Below are 27259 nucleotides of genomic sequence, written 5' to 3'. Positions count from 1 at the left end.
TCCCTTGTTTTTTGATCTTGTTCATGTGTCTTCCCTTCTAGCACTGCAGATTTGAAGTGTTATAGTTTTTACCCTGTAGGTTTATAATGTCCCTGCAGGGTTCCAATATCTCTCCTTTAAGGGGGAGATCAATATTAACAGATCCAAAACAAACAATATAAAGCCTTAAACCAAATAACTCCTCTTAAGACATTTATGGTTTTGTCACAATATACAGAAATGGTACAATGTACATAGCAGGTTTGCAAAAGGGTCTGCAGTTACTAATTGTAGACAAAGAGAGAACCAGGGGTGGGGTGTAGGATGAGATGTTAGAGAGGTAGGAGGTGAGGATGAGAGTTATTAGATTAGAAAGCATGAAAGAGGGATCAAAAGAAGTTGTATAGTAGCAGGAGAAAAGAGAGAAAGTGACTTTGAGGAGACAAGTAAGTGGAAAGACAATAGAGAGAGTACAAAAAAACAAATACATGTAAAAATTAAGAAAAATAAAAAATGTGAAAATGGGAGATAAAAGAATATACAACACAGCTGTAATATACTATTCAGACATCCCAGTTCTCAGTAGCCTAATCCATGAAAAATACTTGGTTTCACAAGTGTTCAAGTTGTGAAGGTGAGAGAAAAAGAGAGAGAAAAGAAAAAAAAACTCAAAGGAAAATTAAAGGATTATCTCTGTTGGAGTTCAGTATCTTTCCTGCTTCCCTTCTCATCCAATAGGTGATGTTGTCTGTGGTTTGCTGGTATCGCCACCCTTGGGATGGTGAAGGTTATTAGGGTGGGTGGGTTGGTTTTAGAGGAAGAACTCCTGATGTAGAGTATAAACTTGCTGGTCCCCAATGGGAGACTGTACCCAGGGACCTCCTTTGGGGCCCACTCATGTGCTGTAGGCACCTGGTCTCATCTCCTTATATCACCTGTAGACCTCACAATTCCTTGTCTCTACTTTAGCCTCTAAATTGTATCTCATTCATCACCTCCCTTTCTGCTTCCCAATCAGGAACCTCTCTCTGCAGAGGTCTTGTGGGCTGTGCTCTGGGACCTGCACACCTGTCATGGAGAGCTGTTTTGTATTGGGCAGGTCAGGACCAGTCTTTGTGTGCTATGAACCTGGCATGTAGCTACACGCTCTATGCTGGGTTGGTGGCTGTGGGAGAGAGGGAGAAGTAGGGGGACTATAAGTACTTTGATATTGCTTTTAGGCCCCAGAAAATGTTGTACGCTGGAAGTTTCCCCAACTAAAGATGGCAATGGTGTAGCAATGATGACCCAAGTTGTCAATAAAGGTGTTCCAAGATGGAGGCATCTGCTTTCAGAGATGGGGTGTCTGGTTAGGCCAGGCAGTGGCATTGGGTAGTGCCATTCAGAGATGCAGCTCTGTGGCATGTAGTATTGGGGTTGGCAACTGTCTACAGTTGCTGTCCAGTGTCCCCAGGGACAGGCAACTATGGCAATAGTTGCAGTGTCCCAATATGGAAGTGACCAGGGGGGTCCACATGGGAGCAACAGCCAAGGGTCCTATGCAGGTGGGGGCAGCCGAAGATCCTTCTTGGTTAGGTGGCAAGAGGTCCCTCGTGGGTGAGTGGCCATGGGTTCTCTAATAACTCACAGAGAAATATTATTCCCACTGCTTGAATCTGATGTCATGGCACTACTAGGAATGCAGCCTCCCTCTAGCCTGCCATCTTGGATCCCCTTGTCAAGGCTTCTTATACAAAGCTATCACATTTTCTATCTCAGACAATCCCCACAACTTGGTGGGAAGTCAGAGGACTTATTACCCTGTGTCTCTTCCTGTAAAGTCACCTAAAGCTGATTGCATCTCTTAATAGAAGGTCACTACTGCTCTCAAAGTGGCCCTACACAATGTTCTCTTTCTAGATCCCAGTGAGACCTCCCTCCTCTAAGAACGGTGATAGTTCTAATGCTACTAGCCTCAAGTTCCTGCTCTTATTATTCTACATACCATGACCCTTAACAAAATGGTCTTTTCTAAATAATTTTCCTCATTCTATCATACGTTGTGTGTGCCATCTGTTTCTTTTTAGAGCCCTGAATGAGACACATTTCTGTGAATATAAAAATTAGCATCATGTACAACCACAAGAATGGGACCCTAATATGGATAAGTTATACTCCATGTATGCATAATATGTCAAAATGGACTCTACTGCCATGTATATCTACAAAGAACAAATAAAAAATTAAAAAAGAAAAAATAAGCATGTTCCTATTCATTTCTTCAGCCTGTCATACCATTCAGCATACTACAGTGATACAGCTACGTCAATGTTTACAGCAACTCAATTCACAATAGCTAAGCTATGGAACCAACCTAGTTGTCCTTCAACAGATGAATGGATAAAAAAAATGTGATGTGTGTGTGTATGCACACACACACACACAATGGAATATTACTTAGCCTTAAATAAAAATCAAGTTATGGCATTTACTGGTAAATGGATGAAGCTGGAGAATATCATGCTAAGTGAAATAAGATAATTCCAAAGAACCAAAGGCTGAATATTTTCTCTGATATGCAGATGATAATTCACAATAAGGAGGGGCAGCTGGGGAAGAATAGAGTTACTTTGGATTAGGTAGAGGGGAGTGAAGGGAAGGGAGGGGGTATGGGGGTAGAAAGGATAGACATTATTACCCTATGTATGCATGTAACTACAGGACTGGTATATAACTACAGGACTGGTATGAGTCTACATCATGAATAACCAGAAAAATGAGAAGTTATACTCCATTTATGTGTGATGTGTTAAAGTGCATTCTACTGTCATATATAACTAATTAGAACAAATTAAAGAGAGAGAGAGAGAGAGAGAGAGAGAGAGAGAGAGAGAGAGAGAGGTGTGATGGCACTTTACAATCAGCACCATATCCCCAGATGTAGCAGATATGAACCACAGCTGGCTGGGGATGATTTCTCAGCATCTTCTGGTTCCTCTCCATTGGGAGTCTTTCCTCAGGATTTCCATCAGGAGCCCTGACAGAGTTCCCATGACCAGAGAGTTAGGAATGTAGTCTGGGGTTTTTCTGTCAGTGTTATCCAGTTTTATTCCATGAATTTTTTCAGAGTTTAATTTGTAAGAAAATTGTTTGAATTCCTGGCATAAAGTCATGTATAGACCTGATTTTGTAGCATGTGTCAATGTCCATGATATAAATGCATGATAATTTCCATCTACTGATGGTTTTAGAATCAACTCATGAAATTCCTAAAAATTTGATAATCAGCTTCTACAAGCCTGTAGGGTGCAGCTGTAGCACACCAAGTTTGTGAAAAAAAAAAAGTCTACCATAATTCTACTATTCAAAAACCAGTTTATAGCAATTATGTGTGTATATTTAATGTATCTCTAGTTTTCATATAATTACAATGATTATACATGGTTTTTTACTCTTTTTATTGTATACAAGATCAGTATTGTCCCTGTGTTATTACAAATGCCGAGAAATTATTTTTAATGGTTGAATAATGTTACGTTTTTGATCCACCATAAGTACATCATCATTTCCCTCATTTGGGAATTTAGTTTGCCTTGAGTCTGTCATCATCAACCACCTACAATGGATACATTTTTATACAAAGATTAATCTGTGATATGCATCTTTTTTAATCACTTAACTCTCAGAGAAGTATTTTCAGGATTAAGACTCATATTTTTCGATCCCCATTCCTTATTCCTTATCTTCTCAACTATATTTTCCAACTTTTAAACAATACTAAACTACACTGGCTATTTGAATATATTGCATAAATTTTTATGTGAATGTTCAGGGTTTCTTAGCAAACCCTGACCTCTGTAGAAACTTTTAAACTTAACCTAAATTTCAATATCCTCTCTGTACCATAATGTTATAAGAAGATGTACAAGGGTAATTGAGAGTAACATTAGGGGGAATCCAACATGGCGGCCGGCGCGGAGAGATCAAGTCTCTGACCTCTCCAGCTGCGCGGGCATAGGGAGTCGTAAATTGTCTAAATGCTGTTTGCTCAGGATCACTAGGCAATGCTGAGCTGACGTGGATCTGGGGCAAACAGTCTGGGCCCCTCAGAACACACACATGGAGCCCGGATCGGCTGCATTCAAACTCCGGTTCGCCTGCTTCTCGTGACTCAGCACTAACGATCCCGCTGAAATAACTGGTCGGCCCGTCTGAACTTACAGAGGTAAAAGCCAACCGAGCCTTCATAGGCAGTGGCCACAGGATTGAAACGGGGCTTGTGAGAGACAGTCAGGACCCACCCGTTGCATTGGTCACCCGGCAAAGGGAACGGATGGTCACCATTTGCACGGGATACCACCATGGGAGAACTGACGTCACAGGCGGAGGAAATAACTTCATTGAAACAAGTGCGACAGTGACTTCTTCCCTTCCTTTCTAATATCTTTCCTCCCAAGCATCAAATAAATTTATAAGAGAAAACAATAACTCAGCAGTCAAACAGAACAAGAAATAACATGAGCAGCATAAAAAAGCAAGGAAGAAAAGGAGTATAAACAATGAAGGACAGCCTAAATATTCAGGAGGATCTAGAGTCCTCAGAAAAATGGTCATATAAAGAACTCAAGGAATACCTTAGACAGATGGAATGGAACCTTAAAGAGGATACGAGACAGCAAATCCAAACAGTGAAAGAACACTTTGAAAATGAATTACAAAAACAGATAAAAGAAGAAGTTAAGCATCTTTATCAGGAGATAGAGATTATTAAAAAAATTCAAACAATAATTCTAGAAATGAAGGAAATGATAAACCACATTAAAAACTCAATTGAGAGTATCACTAACAGAGTGGAGCAAGTAGAAGCCAGAACGTCAGATAATGAAGACAAACTATATCATCTTGAAAAGAGTCTAGCCAACTCAGAAAGGCTGGTAAAAAATCACGAGAAAAACATCCAAGAGATATGTGATAACATAAAAAAACCAAACTTACGAGTCATCGGGATAGAGGAAGGTACAGAGATTCAAACCAAGGGAATGAGTAACCTGCTGAATGAAATAATTACAGAAAACTTTCCAGAAATAAAAAAGGAAACGGATATACAAATTGTAGATGCATACAGGACACCGAGCACACAAAATCACAGTAGACCAATGCCAAGACACATTGTTATGAAGATATCCAATATACAGAACAAAGATAAAATATTAAAAGTGACAAGAGAAAGGAGGCAGATTACATTCAGGGGTAAAGCAATAAGGTTAACAACGGATTTTTCATCACAGACGCTGAAAGCGAGAAGATCCTGGAACAACGTATTTCAAACACTGAAAGACAATGGATGCCAACCAAGAATTCTGTATCCAGCAAAATTAAGCTTCAGGTATGACAACGAAATAAAAATCTTTCATGATAAACAAAAGCTAAAAGAATTTGCAGCCAGAAAACCAGCATTGCAAAGCATCTTGAGCAAAACACTACACGAGGAAGAAATGAAAAACAATAACCAAAACCATCAGTGGGAAGTGCCTCTGTAAAGACAGAGGGCGGGGGGAAAGCTAATCATGGAGAAACAAAAACTAAATTAAAAAAAAAGAAGATAAATAATCAAACATAGCTGGAAGTACAAACCATATATCAATAGTAACTATAAAAGTTAATGGCTTAAACTCTCCAATAAAGCGACATAGGCTGGTAACATGGATTAAAAAAACAAATCCAACAATATGCTGCCTCCAGGAGACACATCTGATTGGAAAAGACATACACAGGCTGAAGGTGAAAGGTTGGGAAAAAATATACCACGCACACGGTCCTCGTAAGCAAGCAGGGGTGGGCATCCTCATATCGAATAAAATCGACTTCAAGACTAAGTTAATCAAAAGGGATAAGGAAGGACATTATATACTGTTAAAAGGAACCATTCACCAACAAGACATAACAATTATCAATATTTATGCACCAAATAATGGTGCTGCGACGTTCATAAAACAAATTCTCCTCAAGTTCAAGAATCAAATAGACCACAAAACAATAATTATGGGTGACTTCAACACACCTCTCTCACCATTGGACAGATCTTCCAAACAAAAGTTGAATAAAGAAACTATAGAACTCAATATCACAATCAATAACCTAGACTTAACTGACATATATAGAATATATCAACCATCATCAAGTGGATATACTTTTTTCTCAGCAGCACATGGATCCTTCTCAAAAATAGACCATATATTATGCCATAGGGCAACCCTCAGTAAATATAAAGGGGTGGAGATAATACCATACATTTTATCTGGTCATAATGGAATGAAACTGGAAATCAATGATAAAAGAAGGAAGGAAAAATCCTACATCACATGGAAAATGAACAATATGTTACTGAATGATCAATGGGTCACAGAAGACATAAAGGAGGAAATCAAAAAATTCTTAGAGATAAATGAAAATACAGACACAACATATCGGAATCTATGGGACACAATGAAGAGGGAAATTCATCGCCTGGAGGTCATTCCTCAAAAAAAGGAAAAACCAACAAATAAATGAGCTCACAGTTCATCTCAAAGCCCTAGAAAAGGAAGAGCAAAACAACAGCAAATGTAGCAGAAGGCAAGAAATAATTAAAATCAGAGCGGAAATCAACGAAATTGAAAAAAAAAAGAAACTATTGAAAAAATTAACAAAACTAAAAGTTGGTTCTTCGAAAAAATAAATAAGATCTACAGACCCTTAGCCATGCTAATGAAGAGAAGAAGAGAGAGAACTCAAATTACTAACATACGGGATGAAAAAGGCAATATCACAACAGATCCTACAGAAATACAGAAGACAATTAGAAATTATTTTGAAAACCTATATTCCAATAAAATAGAAGATAGTGAAGACATCGATAAATTTCTTAAGTCATATGATTTGCCCAGACTGAGTCAGGAGGATACTCACAACTTAAACAGACCTATATCAATGGATGAAATAGAAGAAGCCATCAAAAGACTACCAACCAAGAAAAGCCCAGGACCGGATGGGTATACAGCGGAGTTTTACAAAACCTTTAAAGAAGAATTAATACCAACACTTTTCAAGTTATCTCAGTAAATAGTAAAAGAGGGAGCTCTGCCAAATTAATTCTATGAGGCCAACATCACCCTGATTCCGAAACCAGACAAAGACACCTCAAAGAAAGAAAACTACAGACCAATATCTCTGATGAACCTAGATGCAAAAATCCTCAATAAAATTGTGGCGAATCCGATACAAAGGCACATCAAAAAAATTGTGCACCATGATTAAGTAGGATTCATACCTGGGATGCAAGGATGTTTCAATATATGGAAATCAATAAATGTTATTCACCACATCAATAGACTTAAAGATTAGAACCATATGATCATCTAGATAGACACAGAAAAAGCATTCGACAAAGTACAGCATCCCTTTATGTTCAAAACTCTAGAAAAACTAGGGATAACAGGAATTTACCTCAACATAGTAAAAGCTATCTATGCTAAGCCTCAGGCTAGCATCATTCTGAATGGAGAAAAATTGAAGGCATTCCCTCTAAAATCTGGAACAAGACAGGGATGCCCTCTATCACCACTTCTATTCAATATAGTTCTTGAAACACTGGCCAGAGCAATTAGACGAAAGAAATTAAAGGCATAAAAATAGGAAAAGAAGAACTTAAATTATCACTATTTGCGGGAGACATGATTCTATACCTAGCAGACCCAAAAGGGTCTACAAAAAAACTACTAGAACTAATAAATGAATTCATCAAAGTGGCAGGATATAAAATCAACACACATAAATCAAAGGCATTTCTGTATATCAGCGACAAAACTTCTGAAACGGAAATGAGTAAAAACACTCCATTCACAATATCCTCAAAAAAAATAAAATACTTGGGAATCAACCTAACAAAAGAGGTGAAAGATTTATACAATGAAAACTACAGAACCCTAAAAATAGAAGTAGAAGAAGATCTTAGAAGATGGAAAAATATACCCTGTTCATGGATAGGCAGAACTAACATCATCAAAATGGCGATATTACCAAAAGTTCTTTATAGGTGAAATGCAATGCCAATCAAAATCCCAACGGCATTTCTTGTAGAAATAGAGAAAGCAATCATGAAATTCATATGGAAAAATAAAAGACCCAGAATAGCAAAAGCAATTCTAAGCAGGAAGTGTGAATCAGGTGGTATAGCGATACCAGATTTCAAACTATATTACAGAGCAATAGTAACAAAAACAGCATGGTACTTGTACCAAAACAGGTGGGTGGACCAATGGTACAGAATAGAGGACACAGAGACTAATCCACAAAGCTACAACTATCTTATATTTGATAAAGGAGCTAAAGCGTGCAATGGAGGAAGGATAGCATCTTCAACAAATGGTGTTGGGAAAACTGGAAATTCATATGCAACAAAATGAAACTGAATTCCCTCCTCTCGCCATGCACAAAAGTTAACTCAAAGTGGATCAAGGAGCTAGATATCAAATCAGAGACTCTGCGTCTGATAGAAGAAAAAGTTGGCTCTGATCTACATATTGTGGGGTCAGGCTCAAAATTCCTTAATAGGACACCCATAGCACAAGAGTTAATAACAAGAATCAACAAATGGGACTTACTTAAACTGAAAAGTTTTTTCTCAGCAAGAGAAACAATAAGAGAGGTAAATAGGGAGCCTACATCATGGGAACAAATTTTTACTCCTCACACTTCAGATAGAGCCCTAATATCCAGAGTATACAAAGAACTCAAAAAATTAGACAATAAGATAACAAATAACCCAATCAACAAATGGGCCAAGGACCTGAACAGACACTTCTCAAAGGAGGACATACAATCAATCAACAAGTACATGAAAAAATGCTCACCATCTCTAGCAGTCAGAGAAATGCAAATCAAAACCACCCTAAGATACCATCTCACTCCAGTAAGATTGGCAGCCATTATGAAATCAAACAACAACAAGTGCTGGAGAGGATGTGGGGAAAAGGGTACTCTTGTACATTGCTGGTGGGACTGCAAACTGGTGCGGCCAATCTGGAAAGCAGTATGGAGATTCCTGGGAAAGCTGGGAATGGAACCACCATTTGACGCAGCTATTGCCCTTCTCGGACTATTCCCTGAAGACCTTAAAAGAGCGTACTACAGGGATACTGCCACATCAATGTTCATAGCAGCACAATTCACAATTGCTAGACTGTGGAACCAACCCAGATGCCCTTCAATAGATGAATGGATAAAAAAATGTGGCATTTGTACACCATGGAGTATTACGCAGCACTAAAAAATGACAAAATCATGGAATTTGCAGGGAAATGGATGGCACTAGAGCAGATTATGCTTAGTGAAGCTAGCCAATCCCTAAAAAACAAATACCAAATGTCTTCGTTGATATAATGAGAGAACTAAGAACAGAGCAGGGAGGAAGAGCATGAAGAAAAGATTAACATTAAACAGAGACATGAGGTGGGAGGGAAAGGGAGAGAAAAGGGAAATTGCATGTTAATGGAGGGAGACCCTCATTGTTATACAAAATCACATATAAGAGGTTGTGAGGGGAATGGGAAAATAAACAAGGAGAGAAATGAATTACAGTAGATGGGGTAGAGAGAGAAGATGGGAGGGGAGGGGAGGGGGGATAGTAGAGGATAGGAAAGGTAGCAGAATACAACAGTTACTAATAGGGCATTATGTAAAAATGTGGATGTGTAACCGATGTGATTCTGCAATCTGTATTTGGGGTAAAATTGGGAGTTCATAACCAACTTGAATCTAATGTATGAAATATGATATGTCAAGAGCTTTGTAATGTTTTGAACAACCAATAAAAAATAGTGAAAAAAAAGAGAGTAACATTAGTATTGATATTAAAATTGATAAGTTTTATTAGTGAACTATCCTTTTTTTTTTCTTTCTGGACTTTAGTTTTATTTTCTCAGTGTTAACCCAGGATCTTTTCACTGATATGTCTCCACTGTTGCCTCCCTGACACTTAATTTCTGCCTTCTCACTCATGAGTTGGGTGACTAATTTGTCTTAATTTTCTAAGGAAATTCCTGGCTTAAAACTAAAGCCTTAACTCCTAAATTCCAGGAAATCCCAAATGATTCCAGGCAAATCAGGATGTCTGATTACCCTACAAATCAGGAGTAGGTAATGGAAATAATATAGCTAGATGACCCTTGACTAATCTGGGATACTTTTCTGAGCCTTGGTGTCCTTGTCTATAAAATATAAGTGGTAATCTCTCCCCCCCACTCCTGCCTCCTACAGCTTTATAAGGATATCACAATGACAGGTAATTCTGACAATAAAATATTATGTAGGCTGTTTTATATTGTGAGAAAAAATTAGAAGGCCTAGGTTCAAATCTAATTCTTGCATGGTAGTTAGGGCTCTTATGTAAATATTTATTTGGTCCTTAGCTTCTTTATGTGCAAAATGAGAGTATTTGGCTAGATGATCACTAAGGTTCCTTCCTTTTTGGATAAAAGTAATAACAGCACCACATGCCTTGTTTGTTCTCTTTATTTAGGTTCTAGCCTTTTGTTGCAAGCTTAAGAGTGAATTCAAATGGCATAATAGCATGATGCCTGTGTTACTTGAGGTTAACTAATGGTACCTATTATTCTGGTTGTCCCATGGCAGGATGATCTGAGATTTGAATTTGGGTTTCATTGCTTAACTACCAAACCAGTGTTGCTTCCCTGCATCAAGCTGCCACATTTCAGCCATTTTCTTTGAGTAAAGGCAAAGGGAAACAATGTAGCAACACTGAGGTAAGCATGGGTCTGCTACACCTCAGGGACTTGCTGTGTGATTCCAAGTCATATATCTTATTATAGTTTCCATTTACCCATCTGGAAGACTGTGGATGACAATCTATACAGAGGGGAGAGAGAAGTAGCATACCTCATTTTTAAAACAAAATTTGATTCAGATGACTGATAAGAGAAGCAGACAAAAGTATGTCTGCTCTGGTAAAAAGAGATGAAGAAGTCCTGCATATTCCCTGAGTTTCTTCCCTGTCCTTTGCAAGAACTCTCCCAGAAGCCAAATATGAAATAATCCAGGGTGAACAATCAAGCTGTGCTCTGGAGAAATAGCAGAGAGGTTAAGTGATTTACTCTTGGGCCATTCCATGAAGTAGTGGAAACCCCAGAGATGGAATATGCACTGAAATCCATGTTTCTTCTACTCCACAACCTTATTCTATTTCCACATGTCACTTGATTCAATCTGAATGATTTTTTGTTTTTGAGATTTTTTTTTGTTACATCTATAGCTTTAAAATGCTACATACTTTCTCCAACCCATCAATCAATCTCTGGGAAGCTTCCCCTCTCAGAGAGGGCTCTTCTGTGCTTTGACATTCTTTAAAAGATTTTACACTTTCAGTTCATTTATATGGGGAAAAAAGGACAGGTGAATTAATGTGTATTTTTAACTCTTTGTTTGAAATAATTGTAGATTCTCATAAATTTGCAAAATGGTACCCTTCACCCAGTTCCACTAAAGTTTCCCCAAAGGCTGCATCTTTCCTTGGTATGGTCCAGTATCAAAATCAGGAAATTTACATTGGTATAGTGTGAATTTATGATTCTTTGCATTTTTGTCACACATAATTATCACAATATTCAATATACTCATTGTAACAGGGATCATTTATAATTGCCCCTCACTCTCCTTTCTTTTGTGTTCTGCCCTCCCTAATTCTTTTTGCTGAAGAGAATCTCTCCCTTAGGTTTTAGATAGCCAGCTGCAGAACTTCAAAACCCATTGTGATATTCCTCCAGAGAAGAGGAAAGAAGACACACTTCTGAATGACTACGACCCTCCCCATTGCATGGATTTCCTACTTGTCTCACTTTACCCCTTTTCCCCACAAAAGCCTTTAGGGCTTCTGACCCCCCACCAAAAAAAAAAATGAAGATTTGAGACAGGAAAAAAAAATCTCCTCTATTTTCCTCAGGGCAGGCCCTGAATAAAGCTATTTCTTTCCACTAACTTCTGTCTTCTGAGTCTTAAGCAGCAAACAACACAAATCTTAAATTCCAATAACAGCATCACTATAAAAATCTTGTAGAAGTACCCCATTGTGGTCACACCTATCCCCTCTCCTTCCCTATCCTATTTATGTTAGTCAGTTATCCATTTCTACAGCAAATACCTGAGATAATCAACTTAGAAAAATACTTATTTTGGTTCATGTAGGTTTCGGTCCATGATCAAATGGATCCTTTGCTTTAAAGTTTCTAGTGGGGGTGCTGGATGGCAATGGTGGGAGCACATGGCAGAGCAAAACCATTATCTCATGGTCAGCAAAAGAAAGAGGTAGGGGCTGGGGTTCCACTATCATCTTGAAGGGCATGACCCCAGTGACTGGAAGACCACCCACCTCTACTAGACCTTACCTCTTAAAGTTTCTGCCATAATGCAACAGCCCAAGCCTGACTAAGACATTAAGACTTGGGTCTTTGGGGGACATTCTAGATCCAAACTATAACACTAAAGGTAAAAGGAGTTAAATTGAAGTAAGATTTTTGAAGCTTACTCTAATTGGCAAATGTTATCACCATTAGACTGTGATAGCTTTCTTATCTTTCCATATATGACATACTTATGCTTTAATATGAGACATATTTAGACAGCACAGGAAATCAAAAGGTCTATTGTACTTACCTATACTTTTATTCTTTTGTTCTTTCTTCTTCCTGATATTCCAAGAGTCCTTTATTAATATTTCTTTTTGGAACTTCCTTTAGTCATTCCTTTAGAATAGGTCTTCTGGCAACAAATAATCTTTGTTTTCTTTCATCTAGAATGTCCTGATTTCTCCTTAATTATTAAAAAAAAAATTGCTGGATAGAGTATTCTAGGTTGATAGTTCTTTCCTTTCAATTTTTTTTTAATTGGTTGTTCAAAACATTACAAAGCTCATGACATATCATCTTCCATACATTTGATTCAAGTGGGTTTTGAACTCCCATTTTTTACCCCAAATACAAGTTGCAGAATCACATCGGTTACACATCCACATTTTTACATAATACCATATTAATGACTGTTACAACAGTCCTTTCAATTTTTAAAAATATTCTGCCACTTAAGTCTGGCCTCATAGTTTTTTGGTTTTTTTTCTCCCAATTGGTAAAGTGTCCTTTTCTTCTTTTGTGCAAGATTTGTTTCTTTGTCCTTAATTTTCAGAAATTTAACTATAATGTTTCTTAGCATGGATTTCCTTAAGGTGTTTTCTCATTGGGGGTTCCCTTAAACTCTTTAATCTATAAGTTTAACTTATGCCATTTTTGAGAAGATTTCAGCCATTTCAAACAGTTTTTTAAAATCTACCATCTTTCTCCTCTCCTTTTGAAACTTGAATGACATGAATGTTAGATATTTTATTATAGTTGCATAGATTCCTGAGGCTCTGTTCATTTTTTCTTTTAATTTTAATTATGTTGTATTCTTTTGTTCAGATTGGATAGCTTCTATTTTTTCATCTTCAAAGTCATCTATTCTCTCCTCTGTCCTCTGAAATTTTCTGTTGATCCCATCCTTATGTGGATGGAGTGAGTTTAGACTCCCCATGTGATATGATACTATATGAGAAACTAATAACCTTTAACTCTATAGCTTCTCTCTTAGGAACTAATCCTAAAAAAATAATTTAACAAATCTGAAATACATACGATATTGTTATCTACTTTACAAAAAACATTAAAATACAAATGCCCAGCAATAGAAACATAATACAGTAATTATAATATATAAAACAATTTTAAAATTCTCCTAATATGCATGATGAACACTTGGGGAAAAATATGAAAAAACTGTTTTGATGTAATATTAAAAGAAAAGAGCAGAATACAAATATGTACATACACTTAATTGCAGCTGTGAAAAATGTTCACAAGAAAAGAAAGACTAGAAAGAAGAATGTAAACTTATTAATTAGGTTTAATGGAGGAATAATGAATTTATTAAATACCTATTATGTATCAGGAACATTTCTAGATGCCAGAGACAAAGAGTAAACAAAGTGACAAAAATCTGTGATGACAATTTTATTTATTTTTTCAAAAAACCAACTTTTTGGTCTGTCAATTTTTTCAATTGTTTCTTTTGTTTCAATTTCATTGACTTCAGCTCTGATTTTAATTATTTCCTGTCTTCTGCTGCTTTTGGTGTTGATTTGTTCTTCTTTTTCTAGGGCTTTGAGATGTAATGTTAAGTCATTTATTTGTTGACTTTTTCTTCTTTTAAGGAATGAACTCTATGCAATGAACATTCCTATTAGAAATGCTTTCATAATGTCCCAGAGGTTTCGATATGTTGTATCTGTGTTCTCATTCACCTATAAAAATTTTTAATCTTCTCCTTTACGTCTTATGTAACCCATTGTTCACTCAGGAGCATATTATTTAGTCTCTGGATGTTGGATTGGATTTTATTTCTTATTTTATCAACAATTTCTAATTTCATTCCATTATGATCTGATAGAATGCAGGGTAGTATCTCCACTTTTTTATATTTGCTAAGACTTGATTTGCAGCATAGTATATGGTCTATTTTAGAGAAGGATCCATGTGCTGCTGAGAAGAAAGTATAATCTGTCATTGAAGGATGAAATATTCTATATATGTCAGTTAAGTCTAAGTTATTGATTGTATTATTGAGTTCTATAGTTTCTTTGTTTAGCTTTTGTTTGGAAGATCTATCTAGTAATGAAAGAGATGTGTTAAAGTCACCCAAAATTATTGTGTTGTGGTCTATTTGACTCTTGAACTTGAGAAGAGTTTGTTTGATGAACATAGATAATCCATTGTTTGGGACATATATATTTATAATTGTTAAGTCTTGTTGGTGTATGGTTCAGTATGTAGTGTCCTTCTTTATCCCTTTTGATTGACATTAGTTTGAAGTCTGCTTTATTTGATATGAGGATGGAAACCCCTGCTTGCTTCCATAGTTCATGTGAGTGGTATAATTTTTCCCAACCCTCCACCTTCAGTCTTCCGCTAGTCTATGTCTTTTGATTGGTAAGTTTAGGCCATTAACTTTCAGGGTTATTATTGAGACAAGATTTCTTTCCCAGACATTTTGTGTGTGTGTGTGTGTGTGTGTGTGTGTGTTTAATGTGACTTGGTTTCTCCTCTGATTGGAGTTTCCTTAAGTGTAATCCCTCCCTCTGTTGATTTTTATCATTGTTTTTCATTTCTTCTTCTTGGAATATTTTGTTGAGGATGTTCTGTAGTGCAGGTTTTCTAGTTGTAAATTCTTTTAACTTTTGTTTATCAAGAAAGGTTTTTATTTCCTCATCAAATCTGAAGCTTAGTTTTGCTGGATATAAGATTCTTTGTTGGCATCCATTTTCTTTCAGAGCTTGGCATATGTTGTTCCATGATCTCCTGGCTCTGAGGGTCTGGGTTGAAAAATCTGCTGAGATACAAATTGGTCTCCCCTGATATGTGATATGATTCCTCTCTCTTGTGGCTCTTAAGATTCTATCCTTATTCTGTATGCTAGGCACTTTTATTATAATGTGCCTTGGTATAGATATGTTGTAATTTTGTACATTCGGTGTCCTATAAGCCTCTTTATTTGGTTTTCCAATTCATTCTTCATGCTTGGGAAATTTTCTGATATTATCTCTTTTTTTTAGTTTTATTAATTTTATTTTTTTAAATACATGACAACAGAATGCATTATAAGAATATGATTTTTCATATCATATTCATACAAGAGTATGATTTTTATATCTTTCACATAGAGTATGTTCACATTGAAGAGATTGTGCATTCCTTTGGTTTGAAACTCTGTGCCTTCCTCTATCCCAATAAGTCTTATATTTGGTCTTTTAATGCTGTCCCATAATTCTTGAATGTTCTGTTCATGGTATCTAACTATCTTCAGAGTGTGATCAACTTTATTTTCCAGGTTGTATACTTTATGTTCATTATCTGACATTCTTTCTTCCAAGTGATCTAGTCTGTTGGTTATGCTTTCTATTGAGTTTTTTTATTTGATTCATTGTATCCTTTGTTTCAAAGATTTCTGACTTTTTTTTTCAGTCTCTATCTCTCTCTTGAAGTAATCTTTTGCTACCTGTATTTGCTCTCTTATCTCATTGTTAGAGTGATCAATTTTTGCCTGTATTTCCTCGTTTAAATCATTTTTCTCATTCACAGATCTTTTTAATTATGAACCTTCTGAACTCCTTCTCCGAGTTCTGTTATTATAGTGTCCTGGTTTGTTTGGGGCACTTTCCTCCCTTGTTTTTTCATGTTGTCAATGTGAAAGAAAACCTCAGAAGATGGAAAGATGTAATTAATATTGTCAAAATAGCCACACTACCAAAAGCATTATACAGATTTAATGCAATTCCTATTAAAATCCCAATGACATTCTTCATAGAAATAGAAAAAAGCAATCATAAAATCCTTTCTTGCAGTGTGGATCTGAGATATTACAGTTTCTTCTCTATATTCTTTTAGTACCCATGTAGATTGTCTGTACCTCACCTTGATTTGGGGCTTCCAGACCCTGCTGGTGTCCCTCAATTAATGCTACTGCATCATGGATCTGGTGTGCAACCGTGCAAGTTGGTGTGGGTGGATCTGGGCCACTGGGCTTGACCTCCCTTGGTAGTCTGCTCCTTGGAAGGAGCAGTCCTGCACCAGAAGCTAGGCTCTGGAAGGTGTCTGCCCTTCCAGGAGAGGGGTGAACCACACCTACTGGGAGCCTGTATACTGTGAGGGATGGTATGGGCAGTCTGGGCTGGATCTCAGCTCCTGATAGTCTGCTGATTGGAAGGGGTGGTCCTGCACCAGAGGCTAGGCCTTGGTGGGTGTCTTCCCTGCTGTGAGAGGGGTGGACATACCTGCTGTTCACCTGTGACCCACCCACACAAGTGTGGGTGAATCTCCCAAATAAATTTTATGATTGCTTTTTTAAATTTATATGAAGAATGTCATTGGAATTTTAATAGGAATTGCATTAAATCTGTATAATGCTTTTGGTAGTATGGCTATTTTGACAATATTAATTTCCATCTTCTGAAGTTTTCTTTAATTTCTTTCTTTAGTGTTCTGTAGTTTTCATTGTAGAGATCTTTCATCTCTTTTGTTAGCTTGATTCATAATTTTTTTTGAGGTTATTGTGAATGGGGTAGTTTTCCTACTTTTTTTCAGTGGATTCATCACTGATGTAAAGGAATGTGTTTTATTTATGGGTGTTGATTTTATATCCTGCTACTTTGCTGAATTCATTTATTAGTTCTAGAAGTTTTCTGGTGGAATTTTTTGGGTCTTCTAGATATAGAATCATGTCATCAGCAAATAGTGAGTTCTTTACCTATTTTTAGCCTTTTCTTTTGTCTAATTGCTTTTTTTAGAGTTTCAAAGATGAGGTTGAATAGAAGTGGTGAAACAGGACATCCTTGTCTTGTTCCAGTTTTCAGAGGAAATGCTTTCAATTTTTCTCCATTTAGAATGATGCTGGCATTGGGTTTAGCATATATAGCTTTTCCAATGTTGAGGTATGTTTCTACTATCCCTAGTTTTTCTAGTTTGTTGAACATGGAGAGGTGTGGTATTTGTCAAATTCTTTTTCTGAATCTATTGAGATGATCATATGATTCTTGTTTTTAAGTCTATTAATATGAAAAATAATGTTTATTGACTTCCATATGCTAAACCAACTCTGCATTCCTGAGATGAAACCCACTTGATCATTGCACACTTCCTTTTTAATGTTTTTGTATGCAATTTGCCAGAATTTATTGAGAATTTTTGCATTTACGTTCATTAGGGATATTGGTCTGAAATTTTCTTTCCTTGATGTGTCTTTGTCTGGTTTTGGTATCAGGGTGATATTAGTATCACAGAATGAGTTTGGAAGGGTTCCATCCTTTTCTATTTCATGGAATATTTCGAGGAGTATTAACACCAATATTCTTTAAAAGTCTTGTAGAATTTGGCTGAGAACCCATCTGGTCCTGGGCTTTTCTTGGTTGGTAGGCTTTTGATGGCATTTTCTATTTCATTACTTGAAACTGATATTTTTAAATCATATATGACCTCCTCATTCAGTCTGGGTAGGCCATATGTCTCTAGAAATTTGTTAAATTTGTCTTCAATATTTTGTATTTCATTTGAATATAAATTTTCAAAATAGTTTCTAATTATCTTCTGTAGTTCAGACGTGTCCATTGTGATATTTTCTTCTTGTATTTTATTAATTTGAGTTTTCTCTCTTTTCCTCTTTATTAGCATGGCCAGGGGTTTAAGTGAATGAATTTCTCATGTCCTTGCCCTAATCTCTCTTCATTCCACATGACTTCCCTGGTACATCACATCTGCTACTACTATTGTGGTTACAATCCATTGTAATCACTACTGACTCCTGAATTTGCAACTCTCTTGGGTGCATTTATGCATTCACTACCTACTTAACATTTCTGCTCAAATGTCTCCCAGGCACTCCTAGCTCAATGTTTTCAAGGAGAAACTTAAAATCTTCCATATACAACAAAGTATTCTAAAACAGTCTTTTCTCCTATGGTTCCTACCTTCAGTAAATGGCATTATCATCCTTTCTGTTATAAATGCTAGAAAACCAAGTCATTGAGGAATCCCCCCTTTTATTTTCCACACAATCACAAAGTTGATCCAAATACCAGCATCCCTTATACCATCCCTTTATTTTCACCATCACTGTTATCATCTTAATCCATCATCACCTACAGTGCAAGGAATTACCAAGAACTCCAAATAATTGTTCTCTTTTTCAGGATATTCTCTATTCTGATCATGTCCTATCTCTGCTTAATCCCTTCTATTTCCTTCCATTTAACATTAGAATCAAGTACAATTCTTTCAACGTACCTTATGAGACTCACCAATATTATACTTCTATCTACCTCTCCAATAACTTTTTCATTACAGTTTCATGTTTCCATCACATTTGCCTTTGTCATCAAAGATGTAATGCTTTCTCTCACTGTTTTTGCTTTCAAATGCATTCTTCTACTTTATACATTTACCCACCTACCATTTATCTTTCAGCTCTCAGCATAAATGATACATTCTAAGGAAGCTCTTTTATTGGAGTAGATTAAGTCTTAAATACTATATACCTTAATACTGAATCCTGAAATCACTAGACCAGTGGTTTCCCTCTATTGTAACTGTTATCCCACTTTACTAGTTTACATATTTAATGTTCAACCAAGTAGACTATAAGCTATGAAAATAACATAGGCCATGAGAATAATAAACATATCTCTCTTGTCAGTATTATGTTTTAATGACTTCCATGGTCTTTGCTACATTATATCTATTCAGTAAGCATTTATTGACAGATTCAAGGAAGAGAAGAAGGGTGAGAGGGAGGAGGTAAGGAATAATGCTCACATAATCAGTGTTGAGTGAATCAAGGGAAGAGAAAAAAACAGGGAATTTGTTTAGTTGTTAAGACACTTGAGACTTTACAAAGCAGTTACATGTACATTCCACATTTGTCCTTATAATGACTTGATGAAAGAGTACTATTATGTACTTTTTAAAGTGCAAAAACTGAGGCTCATAAGACAGGTAGCATGGCTCATCATGTTACTTCTTTTCCTTTGAATCTCATTTCCTTAATTTTGTTCATGTATTATTCCTTCAGACTCAGCTGAAATACCACCTGCTCCATATATGAATTCCTTTTTCCCACACAGTCCTAATAGTGTCTTTTCTTTCTCTCTTTAGTCCTACAGAATGGTTTACATACCTCCCTAATGTTTTTTTGGTACAATGTTCCTTATATTGTACCTACTTATATTTGTGTTTCATTTCAACCTCAGAAAGTAAAAGTTTCAAAGCCAGACTCCTTATCAGATTCATATTTCTCACTCCAAGATCTAGAACAGAGTAGATGCAAAATAAAAATATGTTAAATAGAAGCTGTTTCTAAGATTAAACTACTATAATGGAAAAGCCAATCACAGAAGTTATTTCAGATGTAAAAAAGCCATAAAACAACAGACATCTCCCTGATTCTTGTGCTCCTTTCTGCCACCCCCATGCATGGAGTATGAGAAAAGCAATTAACTTAGTTATGAAATTTAACAGCTGGGGCTGCCACTTACTAGTGGTGCAAATATTCCTAGCCTCAATTTCTTCAGAGGAAGAAGATCTCAGCTGTCATGTTAGGCCAGTTCCCAGCAGTGCCTAGCACAGAGCAAACTGAGTTTGGGGTACTGTAAACATATACTAATGAGTTACTGGTATAGAATCCTGATGCTACAAAGCTCTGACCACAATAATTAAGAGGATTCATATGGAAAAAGAATTAAAGTGAACTAAAACAGAGAGAAAACCTCTGAATCTTTCAAGTTCTCCATCTCCATTTGTATCTAGGTATTTGACTTCATCTCCTCAATGCAGAACAGCCTGGAGTGACCATATATTTGCCATAATGGGTTTTCATTTGGTCCTTTGTTCATTTGCTTTCTACAAACCGATTATTAGGCCTATGCTGTACCTAAAGGTCTTTGGATCAGTTATAGCCCCCATTTATAGGCATGTACCACTGTTTCTGGCCAATTTAATACTTTTAATGTTCATCGTGATGTAAGTTTTTCCATGATTTATTTGGAATATCAAAGGAGTTAAACTGGGCCCAGTGGCTCAGCTGGGCATGGTGGCCCATGCCTGTAATCCTAGTGGTTTGGGAGGTTTAGGCAGGAGGACCGGCAGTTCAAAGGCAGCCTCAGCAATTTAGCAAAGCCCTAAACAACTCAGTAAGACTCTGTCTCTAAATAAAATACAAAAAAGGGGTGGGGATGTGTCTCAGTGGTCAAGTGACCCTAAGTTCAATCCCTGGTACAAAAACAGGAGTTAAAACCCTGAACAAGAAAAGTAACAGAAACTTCTTTTGTTACAGTGGTTGTCTTGATACAGGAAAAACTGAAATTAGGACTAGACTGGAGATGTGATCTACAAGGTATTTGTTAGACTTCAATTAGGCCATTGTGTAGAATCTGAATTGCTATGGATTTCTTGGAGCCATTAAAATCTAATGTTCTGAGAGTTAAATGGTCATGGCCACTTCTTTGTCTAACCTTGAAATAGTTGGGATTAGAGCTACAGGGACATAAGTTCTAGTATTGGTAATCAACACAAGGAACAGGAAAATGTCCTAGAAAGTCAATACCAATGGGGCAGAAATTCAGAGTAGCATTGACAAGAATGATAATGATGACCTGTAGAAATTAGTTAATAGAAATGCTAAAACGAAAGTTCCATTTTATGGCATATTCACCTACCCATCCCAATATTTAATGCAATACAAAGCACTTTAAGGTGTTCCATAAAGTCCTATGAAGTAAGCACATTAAAACATCTGCTTTGAGAGAAAGAGTCTGTGAAAAAATGTGACTGGCTTTGTATCCATGATCAGGAATGAAAAGTAAAAATTAGAAGAGATTAGCTATACAAATAACTTTATTTGCTATGGTAATTTCTGTCTCACTAACTTGATAAACTACAACAAATTGAAACTTTGTCAGGTTTCTTTGAGTTAATTAGTGAAGCTCCAAAACTGACTAATGGCTATAACTAACAGTCTTCTAACAGTGACTATGAGAACAAATTTAAACATTTTAAGGTATTAAAATATATATGCAAGGGCTCATTTATATTGAAAAATGTCAAGAACCCTGACAGAATGAACAACGATGCAAAATTTCTCAATAAAATTCTGGCAAATCAAAAACAAAAACATATCAAAAAGATCATGTACCATGATCAAGTGGGATTTATCCCAGGGATGCAAGGTTGGTTCAACATATGGAAATCAATAAAAGTAATCATCACATCAGTAGAATTAAAGATAAAAATCATATGATCATCTCAACAGATGCAGAAAAAGCATTTGACAAAATACAGCACCCCTTTATGTTCAAAACATTAGAAAAAACTAGGGATAACAGGAACATATCTCAACATCATAAAGGCTATCTATGCTGAGCCCCAGGCCAACAACATTATAAATGGAGAAAAATTGAAGGCATTCTCTCTAAAAACTGGAGCAACACAGGGATGCCTTCTTTCACCATTTCTATTTAATATCATTCTTGAAACACTGGCCAGAGCAATTAGACTGATGAAAGAAATTAAAGGGATAGGAAAAGAAGAACTCAAACTGGCACTATTTGCTGATGATATGATTCTATACCTAGAAGACTCTAAAAGTTCCATCAGAAAACTTCTAGTACTAGTAAATGAATTCAGAAAAGTAGCAGGATATAAAATCAACACCCATAAATCAAAGGTATTTCTCTATATAAGTGACAAATCAATAGAATTGGAAATGAGGAAAACCACCCCATTTGCAATAGCCTAAAAAAATAAAATATTTGGGAATCAACAAAAGAGGTGAAAGGTCTAAATAATGAAAATTACAGAACCCAAAGAGAGAAATCAAAGAAGATCATAGAAGATGGAAAGATCTGCATTGCTCCTGGATAGGCAGAATTAATATTATCAAAGTGACCATAATACCAAAAGCACTATACAGATTCCAATCAAAATTCCAATGACATTTCTCATAGAGATAGAAAAAGCAATCATGAAATTCATCTGGAAAAACAAGAGACCCAGAATAGCTAAAGCAATCCTTAGCAAGGAGAGTAAAGCAGGTGGCATCACTGTACCAGACCTTAAACTATACTACAAAGCAATAGTAACAAAAACAGCATGGTATTGGCACCAAAACAGACTGGTAGACCAATGGTATAGAATAGAGGACACAGAGACTAACCCACAAAACTACAATTATCTTATATTAGACAAAGGTGCCAAGAACATGCATTGGAGAAAAGATAGCCTTTTCAACAAATGGTGCTGGGAAAACTGGAAATCTATATGTAACAAAATGAGATTAAATCCCTAACTCTCACCATGCACAAAACTCAACACAAAATAGATGAAGGACTTAGGAATAAAACCAGAGATCCTGCGTCTAATAGAAGAAAAAGTAGGTCCTAATCTCCATCCTGTGGGATTAGGCCCCAACTTCTTTAATAAGACTCCTATGGTGCAATAATTAAATCAAGAATCAATAAATGAGATGGACTCAAACTAAAAAGTTTCTTCTCAGCAAAAGAAACAATCTGTGAGGTGAATAGAGAGCCTACATCTTGGGAGCAAAACTTTACCCTTCACAGGATACAGCACTAATCTCTAGGGTACATAAAGAACTCAAAAAGCTAAGCACCAAAAAAAAAAAAAAAAAAAAAAAAAAAACAAATAACCCAATCAATAAATGAGCTAAGGACATTAACAGACACTTCTCAGAAGATGATGTACAATCAATCAACAAATACATGAAAAAAATACATGAAAAAATGTTCATCATCACTAGCAATCAGAGAAATGAAAATCAAAACTACTTTAAGATTTCATCTCACTCCAGTCAGAATGGCAGCTATTATGCATACAAACAACAATAAGTGTTGGAGAGGATGTGAGGAAAAAGGTACACTCATACATTGCTGGTGGGACTGCAAATTGGTGCAGCCAATATGGAAAGCAGTATGAAGATTCCTTGGAAAACTGGGAATGGAACCACCATTTGACCCAGCTATCCCACTCCTCGGTCTATACCCAAAGGACTTAAAAACAGCACACTCCAGGGACACAGCCACATCCATGTTTATAGCAGCACAATTCACAATAGCTAAACTGTGGAACCAACCTAGATGCCCTTCTGTGGATGAATGGATTTAAAAAAAATGTGGCATATATACACAATGGAATATTACTCAACAATAAAAGAGAATTAAATCATGGCATTTGCATGTAAATGGATGGAGTTAGAAAAAGATAATGCTAAGTGAAGTTAGCCAATCCCCAAAAACAAATGCCTAATGTTTTTTCTGATATAAGGAGGCTGATTCATAGTGGTTGGGAGGCGGTGCATGGGAGGAATGGATGAACTCTAGATAGGGCAGTGGGATGGGAAGTGAAGGGAGGGGGCATGGGGTTAGAAATGATGGTAGAATGTGAGGATCATTATTATCCAAAGTACATATATGAAGACACAAATTGGTGTGAATATACTTTGTATACAACCAGAGACATGAAAAATTGTGCTCTATATGTGTAATAAGAATTGTATTGCATTTCACTGTCATATATAAATTGAAAAAATTAATTTTAAAAAAGATTCCAACACAAAAAAAATGAAAAAAATATGATCTTTTTTGAAGGCTCTAATGAGTGGATCGCTCATGAGGTCCTTTTACTGGTTTGAAGTACTCATCTCCACCTATGCCTATTAGAGGAATGGGTTCTATGATTATCTACTTGGGCTGAATTCAGAGACTCAAATCAAAGTCCTACCGCTTGCACAGACAGCACTGTCAGAAAGAGATTGAGAGAAAGTGAGGCAGTTTAGTTCATTTGATGCAGCAAAGCAAAAAGCATGGAGAGGGAGATTATTTCTACCTTTTAAGAAACAGTTTTCATTATCATCATCAAATGTCTGCACTTTTATAAACCTAAGCTTCTCAGCCTAGCATTTATAGAAAATTTCCAAGTATCATTTGTAGATAAAAGCACAATTCAATATTTATGAATTGCTAGTTTTCTATAAATATAGACATTTGGAGACTATCTTCTCAGTAGTCATTAAAATTTGAACAGGGATCAAAGCTAGAATAATATTAACAATTCCTTGCATTTGTATAGTGTTTTACATAATACTATTAATAATAGATGACATTTATTGAGCACTTAGCAAGTGCCAGGCACTTTACATGTAAATTCCCATAAAGAATTCTGTTTAGTTCAACAAGCATTCACTTAACACCTACTGTGTGGTACATGATTAATACTTGGCTTCTATCTTTAAAAACTCTTATTTTGTTGCACTCAATCAATGTATGCTGAATGAATAAATGGATGGATGGATGGATGAATTGGTTAGAAAAGCAGTGTGAGGAAATATAAATACCAGAGGCCTCTTCCCTTACTATTCATGGTCTTGAGAGGGCACTTAACTTTCTCTAGTATCATATTTTTTTTAATCTGCAGTACAGTGATATTTAAAATATCCTTGCAAAAATGTGAAAGTAGTAACAGGAAAAGTAAAGCATCTGACAAAGAATGATGTCTCAGTAACTGGAGTAGTTATTACTATAATTGTCATCATTGTCATCATTATCAGCAGCAGCAACCACAGCAGCACTCTTATTAATCCTAGCCAACCCCTTCAATCCTCACTCTTATGATGGGACAAATAGAACTTTAACATTCATGAGAAATACAACAGCTGTATAAAAACATGACAAAAACCAAACAAAGTAAAAGAAATTTACTATAGTTCCCAATGTCCTCCCAGGTTATTATTCATTATCTATGCTTAGCCTAGGGAAAAAAAGAAGAAAAGAACCAACTTTATTTATGCCTCTAAAGATAGCATGATAAAAGGCAAGCAGAACAGGATTATTTACATAATATCAAGCTATAAATTCATGAAAGAATGATGGTCAGATTGGTCATTCCAAGCATGGGATCACGCTCCCATCAGTTTCAAAGAGTAGTACCTAGAGTACAGACAAAGCCCATTCAGAAACTTATCTTATTCATATTTATCAGTGACAATGAGGCTGACAATTTATCTATACAAAAGATAAATTTGAGCCCTGAGTCAAATTTTCTAACCAAGAAGGGATTCCGTTCTGTGAGTCACTTACCATTTTGGTCTGCTGGTAGATTTCACCATAGGGGCCATTCCATCTCTATAAAGACTCTTGGTTTTACTGAAGTTAACAATGTTGAAAATGACCCTCTAAAAGAGAGAGAGAGAGAGAGAGAGGGGGGGGGGGGAGAATTTATTAAATGGCTATACTATGCACATTGCCATTTCCTGATAATTAAGAAAGAAAATAAGGAAGTTTAAAGGAAGTCATACAGCTTAGTGGCCAACAGTATAATAAGGATAAACAGTGCTCAGAGGATTGCAATGTGTTATGCCAGCTAAGCATATAAGTTTAGAGATTATATTCTTTTACTATTAATTAGTATAATTAAGTTTGTATCAGTTAGCTTTGGAACCCAGAAACCTAGGGGTACCTAACTCATGGAATTCAGATGGGAATTCAATGAATTAATGTATATACAGGGTTTGGAATCTCATTTGGTAATAGGAATGCTAAGTAAGTTTTAATTATTCTTAAATTTGTCCTCTCTAGGCTGACCTAGAATTTGCATGGAAATGAATATTACCATAAGGGTAACAGCAATATTTTTTAAATTCAACAACACTAAAGAAAATAACTAAGTACAAAATTACAATAAAAAATTTCTCCAAATACCTGGTACCTTTGACTAGACCTAGAGATATACGTCTTCTTCTGTACCTCCTTTGTTGTCCTCTGCTATGGGCCAGGGGTCCAGGGCTCAACCCTAATCTCAGCATGAGATTCTAAAGACATTATTTCCCCTCTCTGGATCATACCTTTAAAATGGGGGAGTAGGTTGTTCTCAATGCACAAAGTCTTTCCAGGAAAGTAGTATAGATAAAAGAAATCAGAACTTTGTTTTAATAAGCTTCATCATAAGATGGAAGAGAAGACTGTGAAAGAGACAAAATTTGGGATTGAAAGATTAAAAAGCCACTGAAGTAGTCCAAAGGATAGAATAAAGCTAGAGGTAAGCCAGCCAGAATAAATAGAAAAAGGAAAGTCTTTCAGTACAAAGCAATGGAAGCATCAAAATTTATATATTATTTCATTTGATAATGATTTGTTGTGTGAAGTGCTAGGGGATTTCATATACATTTTAAATCTTAAATATTCTATAACTGTAGTAAATAAATGTTAACATCTTCATTTTGAAGACATGGAAGTCAAGTCTCAGGTTACCTAATTTGCTCAAAGTCATATAATTAATAAATGATAGATTTGATATTTAAGTGCAGGGGATCAAAAGATAAGATATCCATATTTTAATCCTTCAGATGCTCACCAACATTCTAAAATACCATAACTATAACCAAGTCTATTTTCCTAAGTAAGGGTTAAAAAAATGATGGCTGGGCTGGGATTGTGGCTTAGTGGTGGAACACTTGCCTAGTATATGTGGGGCCCTGGGTTCGATCCTCAGCACCACATAAAATATGAATAAACAAAGATTTCGTGTCCATCTACAACTAAAAAAAATTTAAGAAAAATGATGACAAATTTTAAGCCTTTACAAAAAATTTCATTTTGTTAAAACAAGAA

The 27259-nt window shown here is 36.1% G+C and overlaps 1 protein-coding gene across 1 annotated transcript in view; it reads right to left on the bottom strand.

Annotated features, from left to right (window-relative positions):
- Agbl4 (AGBL carboxypeptidase 4) overlaps window positions 1-27259 on the bottom strand; it is a 1469059-nt gene that overhangs the window by 718166 nt on the left and 723634 nt on the right. The window contains exon 4 of the mRNA XM_046468734.2: window positions 25730-25824. Coding sequence (XP_046324690.1) covers window positions 25730-25824 — 95 coding nt within the window. The remainder of the gene's footprint in view (window positions 1-25729; window positions 25825-27259) is intronic.

The sequence above is a fragment of the Marmota monax genome, unplaced genomic scaffold (assembly GCF_021218885.2).
Source record: "Marmota monax isolate L192 unplaced genomic scaffold, Marmota_monax_Labrador192_F-V1.1 WCK01_AAM20220418_F8-fsc00008, whole genome shotgun sequence".
In the NCBI taxonomy this organism is placed as follows: domain Eukaryota; kingdom Metazoa; phylum Chordata; class Mammalia; order Rodentia; family Sciuridae; genus Marmota; species Marmota monax.
The sequence above is the reverse complement of the archived record's forward strand: the minus strand, read 5'-3'. Positions and strand labels throughout refer to the sequence as shown.